Source organism: Halichondria panicea, chromosome 5, assembly GCF_963675165.1.
Source record: "Halichondria panicea chromosome 5, odHalPani1.1, whole genome shotgun sequence".
NCBI classification, from domain to species: domain Eukaryota; kingdom Metazoa; phylum Porifera; class Demospongiae; order Suberitida; family Halichondriidae; genus Halichondria; species Halichondria panicea.
Window position 1 is genome coordinate 1310090 of NC_087381.1, and position 17184 is coordinate 1327273.

A 17184-nucleotide genomic window follows, 5' to 3' on the forward strand; every position below is an offset into this window, starting at 1 on the left:
TGGTAATCCAGTATTCTCCAGATGGTCGGTCTTGAGGGATGTCTTTGCAAGAGCTTGCTGGGTTTCCTATTCTAGTTCCAGGGTAGAATGCCATTGGACCTAACTCCGCAATAATGGACTGTACGTCATTGAGGTCTCGAATAATAATTTCAATTTCCTCAGAAGTGTTACTTGAAAGAGCTAGGATTGAATTGCTGAGTTGACTGGATTGGTTGTTTAGTTCCTCGTTGGTAGACTGTACTTGCTTATTAGTACTGCTCAGTTGCTCAGAAAATTTGTTTTGAAGGGAGTAAAATTGAATTACTGAGTTGAGCTTGTAGGATTTGAATCTGTTGACTGGATTGGTTGTTCAGTTGCTCGTTCATTGACTGTACCAGCTTATTGGTACTGATCATCTGGTTCTTCAACTCTATATTGGTGTACACCAGTGCTGCCACAGCTACCAACAGAGACAGAACAAAAGCTATGACGGCAAAAATTGCAAACCATTTTTTACCATATTCATTTTTAGCCACTTCTTGCCTTATTCTCTTTGTGTTACTTTTGTTATCCAGGACACAACTTTCGGTAGATTTAGTATCTCCAGCAGTATTACGCAGTGGCAGTGGCTTGTGTTTCTCTTTCTCTTCTGTTGTTAGCGTGCACAACATTGTAGGCAGTGTTTAGCTCCATAACATTCACTGTTGAAACTCTACCAGAGAGGCTGTTACTGTATATACAGACTCTGCTGTGTTGTATACATCTCAGTGCAGCACGCGCTACATTTCCTTGTTTTTTCTAATTGGTATTTACCGCTTACACAGTATGTCATCTGCTTTCGATCGACAACAAGTGTGGGAGGCTGCCCATTGGGAATTCTTAGCTAAACTCTATAATATACTTGAGTTGAGTTGGGTCCTCAAGGCCACTGTTGTTGCATACTTGTTTCAGATCTACCTCCCTCCTCGGTTTTGCTCACCGCCTCCATTAAGTCATTACTGCTGATGTCAGCACTATTTGACGTCAAAGTTCAAAAAAATCAAACGTCACTTCTATCTATTAGTACAACCAGTAGGTTGTACATAGAATTGACACTCACAGTGCTATTGACTGTGTGTGTTTTCAATTATTGCACACATTTTCACTCGTGTTCAAAATGCTCTATTTCTGCAGGAAAAGGCCACATCAAGAAACTGACTGAACAGATAGCTTATTATAATTATACTTAGTGGTTTGATATACTTAGTGGTTTGACATAACTTGCAATGTTTATATAGAGCAAGCCAATATTGATTACCGGCCGTAGTAATATAATTATTGGTGTATGGTGGGCCGTTTGTTTCAAAATTCAAATGTTACATTTTCATTCAGATTACAATACATATTCATTCAAGATACACGTTCATTCAAGATTTTGATGCATTCATATATATACATTAATTCGTTCAAGATATGCATACAGTCATTAAAACACAACGTTTAATTATAAGAGATGATTAATGGTCAAAACTCGGAAATCGGCAATTAAATCTGCTTGACCTCCTGTTAAATTTTCGTTGAACTGCCCAAATAAACATTTTCGTACAATTACCTTGAATAATTTGATTTTCGTACGTACCACACTTACGTTACCACTAATTGATAACAGCTGCATGATGTACATATTAAATTATACAGTTTTCAAAATATTTTTAAAGTTTTTTCCGAATTTTTTTAATTTACTTTCCTCGACTTTTTGACCCTCTTGAACCTCCTTTGGGGTAGCGGAGGATACATGTATATGCATAGATATATGTGTGCATATTCTTCTAAGGTGTGCATGGTCATAGATAAACGAAAGGGAGGCAGAGCGATAGAGAGAGAGCAGAGGAGGATTGTCACGGTTAAAAGTATGAAGCTGCTGCTTCTGGAGGATTAAATCCCACTCAGCTAGCTCTCCGGAGTCCGGAGATACTAAAAAAAGAATAGATGTCCTGAATGGAATTCAATTAAAGTTCTCATTCAGGAAGCAGCTTTTGCACATTTTGCATGAATTCGAATGCATAAAAATCTTGTATGAAAATTGCACATCTTGATTGAATACTTCAATGAATGTATAAAACGTTCGTGTACAGGTTACGATTAGTGTTATTACTTCGTAGGGAATTGCTACAGCTATCACGACGTTCATAGCAATTATTATAGCTGCTATATTATTCAGTTTCTACTCTTGGTTCTAGAGCTATAGCTACAGTGTGTAAAAACGAAAATGTGTTCAGCGAATGTATATTTCGGTAATCTCAATTGGTGTGTCTTCATCACGTAAAGGTTGATCAGCACAAATCCTCAACTCGATATCGTCTGTAGTTGGTTGAGGGAGTTGCTTGCAGAACCATGGTGGATTGTTGAACTCACAGCAAGTACTGGTACCCCCGCATCCCTGACCGTCCCAGAGCAAATCATCAGCATAGAAGATACCATTATTAAAGAGCTGTCGGCTTCCAGTTTCACAGAAGTAATCTTGACCGATGAATGGAGGTACAACTCCAGTGTAGGGACGGGGACGGTCAGGTCTTGTGCAGGGACATACCACTGTTCTCATAGAGCTATCTTCATGAAGTGCGTTAGCAAATGTCCAGATGTGCTGACGAGGCGAGTGACCATGGGTTAGGCTCACACCATCAACGTAACCATCATCAATAGATAAAGCTCTGTTATCGAAATATGGATCGAAAGCATCCGGAGTACTATCTTGATATGCAATGATTCGACCACAAACGTTCGAGTACTCCACCCCATAAGTTGAATAGGTAGTAGAAGTACATCTTCGTTCCATTCGGCCACAAGTACGCAATGGTGGTTCTTCCCTGGTTACCAGCATCAATTCTTCGGGGCAATTTTGGTTGGGATTGGTCATGTCAAGGTTGGCTACCCTCATCCATCTTCCTGCAGTGTTGCAGCTACAGCTTGTTCGATTCATGTCACAGTAGACCTGAACAGGAGAGCTAGTACTGTCAGTGGTAATCCAGTATTCTCCAGATGGTCGGTCTTGAGGAATGTCACTGCAAGAGTTTGCCGGGTTGTTGATTGTTCCAAGATTAAAAGGCTCAATTGTGCTGGATTGGTTATTTAGTTGTTCCGTCGTTGACTGATCTTCTTTGTTCTTCAACGCTATGTTGGTGTATACCAGTGCTGCCACAGCTAGCAACAGAGATAAAAAAGCAATAGCTAGAACGGAAAGGATTGCAAACCACTTCTTATCACATTCATTTTTAGCACATCCTTGCCTTTTTTTCTTTGTATTGTTCAGAACGTTGGAGGTGGAATTAGTTTCTGTTGTAAACACTTCTCTGTTTATTGCATAGGCTGTGTTATTTGTTGATGCAAATGTTTCTCTCCCATTGTTCTCAACCATAGTGTAGCCATTATCTTGGGTAGAATAGTTATTGTAGGCAGTGTTTCCTTGCAATGCAATGGCTTGTGTTTCTCTTCTCTTGTTGGCGTGCGCAACTTTGTAGGCAGTGTTTAGCTCCATAATTCACAGTTGAAACTCTACCACTGACTTGAAATAGAGAGGCTGTTACTGTGCATGGGGTTATGTAGTTGCCGTGTTTTATACTAAGCGGTGCAGCACTCGGTAAATATTTCCCTTTCTAATGCATCGATGAGTTACAGGTTGTTGTGTAACTTGTTTACAAGAGAAGTGTGCACGGGAGGCTTGCATGGTGATTCTACCGCTTGCTTGTTTGTTCTGACTGCTTGCATGATGATTCATTCATTTTGGCACTGCATGTGCATGATAACACAACACCTTGTACCATGGTTTCACCAAAGATCGGTTTTAATTACATGCATATAATTATTATACCATGGCTGCCACAATAATGCTCTTCTTGCAGAAACTTCGATATTTGCTGTGTATACTTTCGCCGAGTGCATTACGTTATTGAGAGTCCATCTAAGTGCACCAGCAGTAAAAAATGCCAATTTGGCTAGCTAGTTCTCAGTGAAGGATTTAGTGCTGTCACATTGATCTATAGTTATACAGCTTGACCAGTTTCTACCTGGCTACATTTGAACCTCAATGTCTCAATTTGCTTGTATTTTTCATGAGAAGCTGTGCACTCAAATGAATCTCGGCTAGCTAAGTATGGTTTCATTCCAGTGGTATCTTCCTATATTCAGTAAGTGTTTATGTCATTTGATACCATGCAACAGTTACAAGTTGTGGCATAAGAGAATTGTGAGAGGCTTGTGTGATGATTCTACCACTTGCATGTTTGTTCTGACCCCTTGAATGATGATTCTTTCATTTAGTCACTGTAAACACCAATTATTACATGTGTGGCAATTCGTACACAGAGTATGATGATTGGATATTGATTGCTTGTAGTAACATCTTCTCATTGTTCTGGTTATAATCATTACAGGAATTGCAGCACTAAGGTCTGAGACTAGTCTTCTTAATGTTGCCAACACTTTGTCATAGTTTACTCAAATTAAAAAAACATATATAGCGGTAAATCCGATTAGTTAGTACGTGGATATTATTTTAGGGGATTACGGTTTGCATTCATGTACCTTAGGGTACATTGGCTGTGGTCAGCCTGAAGCCTTCTCTTATAACATAATTATAACCTGTAAGTACTTACCAAGAAATAAGAAACAAATCTTAATGCCCTGGAAGTTCTGTTATTAATTTCATCAATGCATGTTACAATAATTATGTGGTTAACTGGCATGCCATTACATTACTTTCTGCTTGGACCTTATCACCTCTAAAGCATATACCGTAATAGAGCAGGTAATTTTTAGGGGAGTAAAAATGTCATTGTGTTCGTTTTTGAAGCCCGGAACCCGAATATTTTATCGACGACTGAAGAGATTATTGACTACCTTTACACCCTAGCAGGGTAATGGGATTTGTACCCTGGAGTATCCTGAGAGTTTCAATGTATATCCCTTAGTATCAGAGCACATCATGGTACAAATAACTATAGACTATAATTTATGTTGTACTCTATAGTAATATTGCACTCTATATAGTAAGAAACCATCTTGCATAGATGCAAGATGGTTTCTTACTATGTTTGCATGTGTCAGTTTGTATTTAATATGAGTTCAATTTAAAGCATAATAATCATGCTAGCTAAAAATTAATACTTATATATAACGAATGCTCTTGGTGACTTCAGTGTTTTCAATTACAATAACTAATACGTACAGAACATGCGTTATGTTGAGTGTTTAATGTGAGTACTTTTAGCGTATGTACATCTTAACTATCTCAATGGGTGTGTCTTCATTACTAATGACCTCATCACCACAAAGCCTCAACTCAATATTGTCTGTATAATTATAGTTGATTGAAGGCGTTGCTTGCAGAACCACGGTGGATTGTTGAACTAGTACTGGTACCCCCGCATCCCTGACCATCCCAGACTGGATCATCGGAATAGAAGATATGGTTATTATGACTAATGTGTTGTCAGCTTCCAGTTTCACAGAAGTAATCTTGACCGATGAAGGGAGGTACAACTTCAGTATAGGGGAGGTTAGGTCTTGTGCAAGGACACACACTAGAATCGGATTGAGTTTCATCGATTGCATTCACAAATGTCCAGATGTGCTGACAAGGCGAGTGACATAGGTTAGGCTCACACCCTCAACGTAAACATCATCAATAGATAAAGTTATGTTGAAGAAATATGGGTGAAAAGCATTTTGGAGTGCTACTTTGATATGCAATGATTCGACCACTTGAGAGATGTCACTACAAGAGCTAGCTGGGTTCATTCTTGTTCCAGGATAGAATGCCATTAGATCTAACTCAGCAATAATATACTGTAGGTCATTGAGGTCATTAAGGTCTCGAATAATAATCATTTTGCTCAGAAATGTTGCTTGAAAGAGCTAGGATTGAATTGCTGAGTTGACTGGATTGGTTGTTTCCCTCGTGGATTGTACGTGCTTGTTGGTACTGATCATCTGGTTTTTCAACTCTATATTGGTGTACACCAATGCTGCCACAGCTACTAACAGAGACAGAACAAAAGCTATGATGGCAAGGATTGCAAACCACTTTTTAGCACATCTATTTTTAGCCAATTGCAAGCCAAGCCTTTTTTTCTTTGTATTGCTCAGAACAAGTAGAATTGATTTCTGCTGTAACCACTTTTCTGTTTATGCATAGGCTGTGTTATTTTTCGATGCAAATATTTCTCTCCCATTGTTCTCAACCATAGTGTAGCCATTATTGTAAGCAGTGTTTTCCTGCAATGCCACGGCTTGTGTTTCTCTTCTGTTGTTAGCGTGCGCAACTTTGTAGGCAATGTTTAGTTCCATAATTCACTGTTAACTCCACCGGACCACTGGCTTGAAATAGAGAGGCTGTTACTGTATTGAGGTGCTGCGTTAAGTACAGCACTCGGTACATTTCCTTGGTACATTTCCCTTTCCTGATTTTTCCTTCTTTTAAAGCATTGCAGCAGTTACAGGTTATGCATGTTATAAGAGAATCGTGGGTGACTTGCATGATGATGCATAACCGTGTGCATTCATTTTGGCACTTGACAAAACAGTAGTCAAAGCTAGTGCACAACACATCTTATTACATAATCAAGTGTGTAGAGCTTTTGTAGTACAACTCAGAAGAGGTTCGACATGTACGCATGAATCACTGCAAGTGCTAGTGCATTGGCCTGGCTGGACATTATCACGTGACCGCATTGACATTAATGAACTTGTAGTGATTCATACATGCATGTCGATTAGAGCACTAACGTGCAGAACCCTCGGTGGTTGTACCATAATTTCACATGAAAATAAGCTGCAGCTTTCCTACATTGGTGAGAGCTGCTGGATGTTCACTAGCGGTGGGGCAGGATGAGTACAAATTTTACTCCATGAAAATTACACCCTACATACACGGTATTTGGTATTTCAGTCATCTGATGTCAAGGTTGAGAAGTGTGGGAAGCTGCACATTTTAGGGTGCTTAAGAATAACTATAAATTTTGGAAATCATCGCTGCACATTTCAGGGTGCCTATACATTTTGGAATTAGGGAAATCTTATAATTGATTGAAATAATTGTGTAGGGTGGGCTTCTCACCAAAATAATATTAATATCGCTACAAACTGAGATGTAAGTTCCTACAATGCCGATATAATTATAGTGTCTGCACTCGATAGCTTGTCAATCATGACTCCATTGCTAACATAAAAAGAACGTTAACATAATTATTGTGCTACATGTACATGCATATAGTGTACGTATAAAACTAATTATGGTAACCTGTCATATAATTATACCGAAGGTGGCCATCAATCCCAGAAGCTAGTTTGATTCATACACACATTAATGCCTATGTCTCGTCCTACTATAGTGTCTATGAATAATTGTCTTGAGCGTGATATTCAACGAACGTACATCTCAATTATCTCAATGGGTGTGTCTTCATTGCTAATGACCTCATTTCCACAAAGCCTCAACTCGATATTGTCTGTAGTTGGTTGAGGGAGTTGCTTGCAGAACCACGGTGGATTGTTGAACTCACAGCAAGTACTGGTACCACCGCATCCCTGACCGTCCCAGAGTGGATCATCAGGGTAGAAGATAAGCCTAAAGCGCTGTCGGCTTCCAGTCTCACAGAAGTAATCTTGACCAATGAAGTGAGGTACAGTTCCAGCGTAGGGGAGGTCAGGTCTTGTGCAGGGACATACCGCTTCGTTAATAGAGCTATGTTCGTGAAGTGCGTTAGCAAATGTCCAGATATGCTGACGAGGCGACTGTCCATGGGTTAGGCTCACACCATTAACGTAAACACCATCAATTGATAAAGATTTGTCATGAGTGAAACCATCTGGACTGCCACTTTGATATGCAATGATTCGACCACAAACTTTCGAATACTCCATCCCATAAGTTGAATAGGTAGTGGAAGTACATCCTGCTGGTCCTTCCACTCGGCCACAAGTACGCAGTGGTGGTTCTGTCCTGGTTACCAGTCTCAATCCCTCTGGGCAGTTTTGGTTGGGATCGGTCATGTCAAGGTTGGACACCCTCATCCATCCTCCTGTAGTGTTGCAGCTACAGCTTGTTCGATTCATGTCACAGTAGACCTGAACAGGAGAGCTAGTGGTGTTAGTGGCAATCCAGTATTCTCCAGATGGTCGGTCTTGAGGGATGTCACTGCAAGAACTTGCTGGGTTGTTGATTGTTCCAAGATAAAGTTTTTCAAGAATGCCCTGCAGTTGCTCGGTCATGAACTGCATTTGCTTATTGCTACTGCTCATCTGGTTCTTCAACTCTTTGGTACTGATCATCTGGTTCTTCAACTCTACATTACTGTACACTAGTGCTGCCACAGCTATTAACAGACACAGAACAAAAGCTATGACAGCAAGAAATGCAAACCACTTTTTAGTGCATTCGTTTTTAGCTAAGCGGTGCCCTTTTTCCTTTGCATTGCTCAGAACGTTGGAGGTAGAATTGGTTTTGTTGTACACATTTTTCCATAGGCTGTGTTATTTTTCGATGCGAATGTTTCTCTCCCATTGTTCTCAATGAGACTGTAGACATTATCTTGGGAGGAATTTATTTCATCTGAAGAAATCTCGTTGATATCATAAGCAGTGTTTTCCTGCAATGCAGTGGCTTTTCCTCGTCTGTTGTTGGCGTGAAAAACATTGTAGGCAACGTTTGGCTCTATAATATTCACTATTGAAACTCTACCACTGACTTGAAATAGAGAGGCTGATACTGTATGGAGTTATTATAGGTACTGCGTTTTATACATTAAGTGCAGCACTTGGTAAGTATTTCCCTTCCAGATTTGTCTATAATGCATCGATGAGTTACAGGTTGTTGTGTAACTTGTTTACAAGAGAAGTGTGCATGGGAGGCTTGCATGATGATTCTACCGCTTGCTTGTTTGTTCTAACTGCTTGCGTGATGATTCATTCATTTTAGCACTGCATGCGCATGATAACACAACACCTTGTACCATGGTTTCACCAAAGATCGGTTTTAATTACATGCATATATACCTTGGCTGTTACAATAATGCTCTTTTTGCAGAAACTTCGATAGTTGGTGTGTATACATTCCTGTACTTTTATAGGAAGTTTTGCAAGGTGCATGCATGTGGATGGTGCTTAGAACACACACTTAGCCAAGACTAAGTTTAGTTATACAACTTGACCAGTTTTCTACCTGGCTGCATTTGAATCCATTTCATTCAATGTCTCAATTTGCTTGTATTTTTCATGAGAACAGTAACTAGTTTAACAGGTTCAGCTGTGCGCTCAAATGAATCTCGGCTAGCTAAGTATGGTTTCATTCCAGTGGTATCTCCCTACAGCGTATATAGCGGGTAATTTTCGTGTGGTAAAATATTCGTTATTTTCGTGGGCAGGCTGACCTCCACGAAATTTTAACGTAGGCATGGCTTATCAGAACGTAGGAATGCCGTGCAGCCACGAGACTAAACGAAATTTTTACTCACGAAAACCACCGTTTCTCGAGTTGAACGAATTTTTACCCCACGAAACTTACCCGCTATACGGTATTCAGTAAGTGTTCATGTCATTTGATACCAACAGTTACAAGTTGTGGCATAAGAGAATTGTGGGAGGTTTGTGTGATGATTCTACCACTTGCATGTTTGTTCTGACCCCTTGAATGATGATTCTTTCATTTAGTCACTGTTCACACCATATTTAGTTGTTTGACATAATTATTACATGTGTGGCAATGTTCGTACACAGAGTAGGACAATTGGATATTAATTGCTTGTAGTAACATCTTCTCATTTGCTCTGGTTATAATTATTACAGCAATTGCAGCACTAAGGTCTGAGACTAGAGTCTTCTTAATATTGCCAAAACTTTGTCATAGTTTACTCAAATTAAAAAAGCACTTTTATCTATCTATCTACCGTATATATAGCGGGTAAGTTCCGATTAGTTAGTATGTATTATTATTGGGGTTGCTGTTTGCAATGCAGGTAAAAGTGGTCAATAATCTCTTCTCTTTTGGTGGGAGGTGGGGCACTTTCAAATTTTTGTATGTCATATAATGGCACTGCTATATTCCTTTGATCTCAGAGATCAAAAGGCAACAAGTATAAGAGAAGTATGAATTTACTAACAAATTAAGACTGATAAAATTAATAGGCATGCTTTTCTTGATTATTATAATTATACCAGGTAACCATTATCTTAGCTTTTAGCCTTGATTCCAATTTGCTTGGATTACTTAACTGTATGGTGTTTACTGTTTACTCATAAAAAAGTTGCGAGCTTTCAGCAAAACTATAAGTTCATTGCATGCATGCTTAAGATAGTTTCAATGCTAGTTTGTGTGTTACATGCAGTAGATACATTTCAATGGAACCAAAAGCATATAATGAAAACCTAGTTTGGGGCAGCCAGCATACAGAATAGCGACAGTGGCCATACTTTAGAGAGCCGGAATAGCGACAGTCTACTGCATATATGCTTTATAGAGGTGGTAAGCTCCAAGCAGCAATTTTGTTATAAGAGTATATAGTGTGGGGTGTGGGAGCAGCTATAGGCTGCACATTATTTTTAGTGTGCTTATAATTAAATTTGGAATCGAAATAGACACTAGTTGATAAGATCTACATGGGAAGTACATGGGAAGTACATGAGAAAAGTGCCTCAGAGCAGGTATACTATGGGACTTAGTGTACCTTCAACTTACTTATATATACTTAGTGTTCTGTTGCCAAGTAATTGTATTGTAGTCAAGTATCGAGAGCAAGGTTTGAGCATGCACACTAGTCTAAATGAGTTAGACACTATGTGATTTAGAAGCCCTCAGCCACTTTAGTACCCTCGCTACGCTCGGGATACTAAATCAGTGCCCTTGGGCTTCTAAATCCCATAGACACCTCCAAAACAGTGTCTAACTATTATATAGTTGATGTTGTACTATGATTTGTACTCTATGCAAGATGGTTTCTTGCTATGCTTGCGTGTGTCAGTTTGTATTTATAAATGAGAAAACCATTGAATGTAAAGCAATAATTATGCTAGCTAAAAATTATAGCGTGTGATCTTGGTGACTTAATATTGCAATAACTAATACGTACAGAACATGAGTTAGTTGAGTGTTTAATGTTTATAATAAGTATTTTCAGCGTATGTACATCTCAACTAGCTCAATGGGTGTGTCTTCATTGCTAATAAACTCATCACCACAAAGCCTCAACTCGATATCGTCTGTAGTTGGTTGAGGGAGTTGCTTGCAGAACCATGGTGGATTGTTGAACTCACAGCAAGTACTGGTACCCCCGCATCCCTGACCGTCCCAGAGTGGATCATTAGGGTAGAAGATATGACCACCACGCTGTCGGCTTCCAGTTTCACAGAAGTAGTCTTGACCGATGAGGGAGATACAACTCCAGTGTAGGTGCGTTCAGGTCTTGTGCAGGGACATACCTGTCTATGGGATTGAGTTTCATCATGTGCACCAGCAAATGTCCAGATGTGCTGACGAGGTGACTGACCATAGGTTAGGCTCACACCATCAACGTAAACATCATCAATAGATAAAGATATGTTGAAGAAATATGATCTAAAAGCATCCGGAGTACTACTTTGATATGCATTGACTCGACCACAAACTTTTGAATATTCAACCCCATATGTTGAAAAGGTAATAGACACACATCCTGCTTGTCCTTCCACTCGACCACAAGTACGCAATGGTGGTTCTGTCTTGTTCACCAGTCTGAGTTCGTCTGGGAAGTTTTGGTTGGGATCGGTCATGTCAAGGTTGGCTACCCTCATCCATCCTCCAGCAGTGTTGCAGCTACAGCTTGTTCGATTCATGTCACAGTAGACCTGAACAGGAGAGCTAGCGGTGTTAGTGGCAATCCAGTATTCTCCAGATGGTCTGTCTTGAAATATGTCACTACAAGAGCTAGCTGGGTTGTTGATTGTTCCAAGATTAAAAGGCTCAATTGTGCTGGATTGATTATTTAGTTGTTCCCTCATTGACTGATCCTCCTGGTTCTTCAACACTATAGTGGTGTACACGAGTGCTGCCACAGCTACTAACAAAGACAAAAAAGCAAAAGCTATGACAGCAAGGATTGCAAACCACTTCTTATCACATTCATTTTTAGCACATCCTTGCCTTTTTTTCTTTGTATTGCTTAGAACGTTAGAGGTGGAATTAGTTTCTGTTGTAAACACTTCTCCGGTTATTGCATAGGCTGTGTTAATTTTTGATGCAAACGTTTCTCTCCCATTGTTCTCAACGACACTGTAGCCATTATCTTGGGAGGAATATCTCTCATCTCGAGAAATTTCGTCGTTATTGTAAGCAGTGTCTTGTGTTTCTCTTTCTCTTCTGTTGTTAGCATACACAACATTGTAGGCAGTGTTTGGTTCCATAATTCACTATTGAAACTCTATATATCACTGACTTGAAATAGAGAGGCTGTTACTGTACATGCATGCGGTTAGTTGTCGTGTTTTACATTTTACTAAATGCAGCACTCGGTATATTTCCCTCTAATTGATATCTTACTTTATAATTATGTCAACAGTTACAAGAGAATAGTGGGAGGCTTGTGGTATGTTGATTCTACCGCTCGTATGTTTGGTCTAACCCCTTGCATGATGAGTTATTCATTTTGGCACTGTTTGTTACACACCTTGTTGCCCAGTGAGTGGGCAGATCAAAGCAATCCAGTGCTCAGTATAATTATGGCATGTTGCATCACTACCATGGCAACCCGTGCTGGGCAATAACTAATACATAAGTATACTTAGTAGTTTGACACAATTATTATGGCAATGTTTGTACAGAGCAGAACGATATTGATTCCTCGTAGTAAACACCAATTGCAGCACTAAAGATATTTGCATGAATTCCCCTCATTTATAACTTTGTCATCAAATGTCATAAAGATACTTGCATTAAGAATTGCCCTCTTAATAATTATAATTATAACTTTGTCATAGTTTATTCAAATGTCATAATTACCAATTATGGTGTAGTAATTACAAACACTAACTGTATTAAATTGCAATCACAACATGCTAAAATTCTGATAATTAGATCTATAAGTGGCAGATGTTTCTATGCTCCAAAATAATAATTGTTACGGATTCGATATATGCAGAATGATAACAAAGCCTACACTTAAACAGTTCACTCATTGTATGAGGAACCAGATCAATACACGTACCACATGCCGAGATACTACGATCAGCCCTTGGTCTTCTAAATCACTTAGAAACTTCCCTTGTTTAGGCGTTACGTACACAGGACTTGCACATTCCAGAGCTGTTATGGCTAGAGAATAGTGCATTACACGCATCCTTATGACGCTCCAATTGCTCCTGATAAAACACAGCAACTATAACTCTCTATACAGTTATTATTATGTAAAAGCCTCTCTATTTAAAGTCAGTGACAGAGTTTCAACAGGGAATTATGGATCCAAATGTTGCCTACATGTTGTGCACGCTAGCAACAGAAGAGAAAGGGAAACACAAGTCACTGCATCGCAGGAAAATACAGCTTACAATGCCAACGAGAAAAATCTCACCCAAACAGATAAGGATAATGAGTACAGTACCATTGAGAATACTGGATACACTACTGGTGATACTAAACCTACCAAAACAGGTAACAAAAACAACACAAAGAGAATAAGGCAAAAATTGGATAAAAATGAATATAGTAAAAAACAGTTTGCAATTCTTATAATTCTTGTCATCGTAGCTTTTGTTCTGTCTCTGTTGCTAGCTGTGGTAGCATTGGTGTACAGCAATATAGAGTTGAAGAACCAGATGATCAGCACCAATAAGCAAGTACAGTCCATGAACGAGCAACTGAACAACCAATCCAGTCAACAGATTCAAACCCTACAAGCTCGACTCAGTGATGCAATTTTGCTTCTTTAAAACAACTTTTCTGAGCAGCTAAGCAGTACTAATAAGCAAGTACAGTCTACCAATGAGCAACTGAACAACCAATCCAGTCAACTCAGCAATTCAATCGTAGCTCTTTCAAGCAAGATTTCCGAGCAAAACAAACATATTTTGAGAAATCTCAACGATGCACATGCAGTCTATCCTTGAAGAACTGGAGCCACTTTATCTTGGAACGATCAACAACCCAGCTAGCTCTTGTAGTGATATCCCTCAAGACCGACCATCTGGAGAATATTGGATTGCCACTGACAGTACTAGCTCTCCTGTTCAGGTCTACTGTGACATGAATCGAACAAGCTGTAGCTGCAACACTACAGGAGGATGGATGAGGGTAGCCAACCTTGACATGACCGATCCCAACCAAAACTGCCCAGAGGGATTGAGACTGGTAACCAGGACAGAACCACCACTGCATACTTGTGGTCGAGTAGAAGAACCAGGATGTACTTCCACTACCTATTCAACGTATGGGATGGAGTATTCGAAAGTGTGTGGTTGAATCATTGCATATCAAAGTAGTACTCCGGATGCTTTTAATCCATATTTCGACAACATACTTTTATCTATTGATGATGTTTACGTTGATGGTGTGAGCCTAACCCATGGTCAGTCGCCTCGTCAGCACATCTGGACATTTGCTGGTGCACATGATGAAACTGTTTCCAATGGACGGGGATGTCCCTGCACACGACCTGACCTCCCCTACACTGGAGTTGTACCTCCCTTCATTGGTCAAAACTACTTCTGTGAAACTGCAAGCCAACAAGGAATGGGGTAAAATTACCTTCTATTCTGATGATCCACTCTGGGATGGTCAGGGATGCGGGGGTACCAGTACTTGCTGTGAGTTCAACCATCCACCGTGGTTCTGCAAGCAACTCCCTCAACCAACTACAGATGATATCGAGTTGAGGATTTGTGGTAATGAGAGCATTGGTAATGAAGACACACCCATTGAGATAGTTGATATGTACGTTCGTTGAAACACACGCTCAAGACAATTAAATGCAAATAGACAGTATTAGAGCCGAGACCGGGTACATGCACCATTTTTTGATTTTATCAATCATAACTTTTAGCTTCTAATCTATTGTGGTCTAGATGATAATTAGTTACACATATATTATACATTAATGCACATTACATAGTTCTGACAGAGTCAGTATAGTAACGTTTTCTTTCTATTAGCAATGGAGTCACGTACGTATCACATAATTATTATAATTAACCACAACATTGGTATGTAAGATACAATAATTATATTTAACATTCCAATGGTGTAGTAATATCCCCCCATTTCCTCGAGGGAAAAAAGGGGGGGTTTGGTAAACTGCGGGGCCACTCCCTCACTGTGCCAACATTCATACCACTGCATGCCTGAACAGCACCTTTTTAAAGCCTTATGCCGATGATTGCTTTGGCCGCTTGGCCACGTCATCTGCTAGGCCGCTTGGCCATACCACATTCATTATAGTTTTTATTATAATTATGCTTAGTAATTACCTATACTATAATCTAGGGGAGTGAAGCTTAAGTTCCCATAAATGTGAGAGAGTGGTGCAATGCCCCGACAGCAATCACGCCCGAAGGCGGAGAAGTATGGTAAATATACAAAATAAGCGTAACTAACAACATTTTCAAACCATGCTATATATAAGGGTGGGAAGGGAGGGAAGACTTTGCAGCTGACAACTGAATATGTTTATGCTTGTGATAGAGCTAGCAGTAGCTATAGTGCATGCACAATGATTGTATTATGCGCATTATGTGCAACACATGATCCTTATACCTGGCCTTGCATTTGACCACAATTATGCTGCTAAACAGGAAGTGGCCCCATCTGATGTTAACTGCATTTAAATGCATGCCTTTAAATGCTATGACAAATGACGATAACAAATGACTAAGTATAGGATATACCACACCTAAGAGGAGGATATATAGGGTGCATATCCTCCGAGTAGGTGTGGCATATCTGACTTATACCACGTTGACCGCAGCACTATAAAAGGACCTCCCCCTAGCAACAATTCAATCCACAATGCAGACCTGCAAAAAAGAACAAGACTATGCTGGATTTTTCAGCCGTCAAAGAGCTAGTTGAGCAATATGTCGACTCCTACAGATGCTCAAGAGTTGACCATTCGACATCCCTTACTGGATTTGCAAGCTCTTCTTGGATAAAATGTATCTAAACCACGCCCATGCCATGGAAGCTTAGCCATCTTGTTGGAGAGCACCTTCCGTGTTTCTGCCGTCGTTTTGAGTCTTAATACAGTCAAGCCTAGCTCTTTTCTCTTTGCTTACTTTCTTGAAAAAACTAAAAAACAACTTGAAAACTGTGCATGCCTGGGGCTGTATGCTACAGCTGTTGATCAATTAGTGGTGACGTATATAAGTGTGGTATAATGTGTGTTAACAGTGCCAAAAGACTCATCATGCAAGGAGTCAGAACAAACATGCGAGTGGTATAAAATCATCATACACAAGCCTCCCACTATTCTCCTGTATAACTGTGTGGCAAACACATACTGAATAAGGAGATATCAATTAAAGAGAAATAATTATACCAGTGCTGTACTTAATATACACAGCAACTATAATTGTAAGCAGCCTATATCTATTTCAAGTCAGTGGTAGAGTTTTAAGTGAATTTAATGTATCCAAACACTGCCTATATACAATGTTGTGCACGCTAACAACAGAAGAGAAAGAGAAACACAAGCGCCCCTGCATTGCAGGAAAGCACTGCTTATACAATAATGACGAAATTTCTTGAGATGAGAGATATTTCTCCCAAGATAATGGCTACAGTGTCATTGAGAACAATGGGAGAGAAACGTTTGCATTGAAAATTAACACAGCCAATGCAATAAACGGAGAAACAAATGTAACAGAAAGCAATTCTTGGAACAAGAGTATTGCTGCATAATAATTATATAATTATAATTATGTGGTTAACTGGTATGCCATTTACATTATTTCTGCTTGGAGCTTATCACCTCTAAAGCATACCATAATAGCGGGTAATTTTCGGCGGCCAAAAAGTTCATTGTTTTCGTGTTAAAATCCTGAACGCGAATATTTTAACAACGATTGAAGAGATCATTGACCACCTTTACCTGCATTGCAAACAGCAACCGCAAAAATAATATCCACAAACTAACTAATCGGAACTTACCCGCTATATAATACGGTATAGATAGATAGATATAGATAGAAATGATTTTTTTATCTGAGTAAACT

General features: G+C 39.5%; 4 protein-coding genes across 4 annotated transcripts; 1 reads left to right on the forward strand and 3 right to left on the reverse strand.

Annotated features, from left to right (window-relative positions):
* Window positions 1–1525: 1525 nt before the first annotated feature.
* On the reverse strand, window positions 1526–3541 carry LOC135336168 (uncharacterized). The gene has a single exon (XM_064531890.1). The coding sequence runs from the start codon at window positions 3491–3493 to the stop codon at window positions 2234–2236; it is 1260 nt and encodes a 419-aa protein (XP_064387960.1). The 5' UTR covers window positions 3494–3541; the 3' UTR covers window positions 1526–2233.
* Window positions 3542–7215: 3674 nt separating this feature from the next.
* Window positions 7216–8724, reverse strand: LOC135336579 (uncharacterized). The gene has a single exon (XM_064532433.1). It carries the CDS (start codon window positions 8284–8286, stop codon window positions 7378–7380), a length of 909 nt encoding a protein of 302 aa, XP_064388503.1. The 5' UTR covers window positions 8287–8724; the 3' UTR covers window positions 7216–7377.
* A 2276-nt stretch (window positions 8725–11000) lies between these two features.
* Window positions 11001–12490, reverse strand: LOC135336727 (uncharacterized). Its single transcript, XM_064532581.1, has one exon. The coding sequence runs from the start codon at window positions 12385–12387 to the stop codon at window positions 11194–11196; it is 1194 nt and encodes a 397-aa protein (XP_064388651.1). The 5' UTR covers window positions 12388–12490; the 3' UTR covers window positions 11001–11193.
* Window positions 12491–14062: 1572 nt separating this feature from the next.
* On the forward strand, window positions 14063–14969 carry LOC135336349 (uncharacterized). The gene is given in 3 exon segments (XM_064532112.1): window positions 14063–14403; window positions 14458–14716; window positions 14718–14969. Coding segments are annotated over 3 exon segments (804 nt in total). The 3' UTR covers window positions 14922–14969.
* The last annotated feature ends 2215 nt before the right edge of the window (window positions 14970–17184 follow it).

What these genes read in the sequence shown, in the direction of transcription:
- LOC135336168 (XM_064531890.1), bottom strand. Translation starts at nt 3,493, where the DNA reads ATGGAGCTAAACACTGCCTACAAAGTTGCGCACGCCAACAAGAGAAGA.
- LOC135336579 (XM_064532433.1), bottom strand. Translation starts at nt 8,286, where the DNA reads ATGATCAGTACCAAAGAGTTGAAGAACCAGATGAGCAGTAGCAATAAG.
- LOC135336727 (XM_064532581.1), bottom strand. Translation starts at nt 12,387, where the DNA reads ATGGAACCAAACACTGCCTACAATGTTGTGTATGCTAACAACAGAAGA.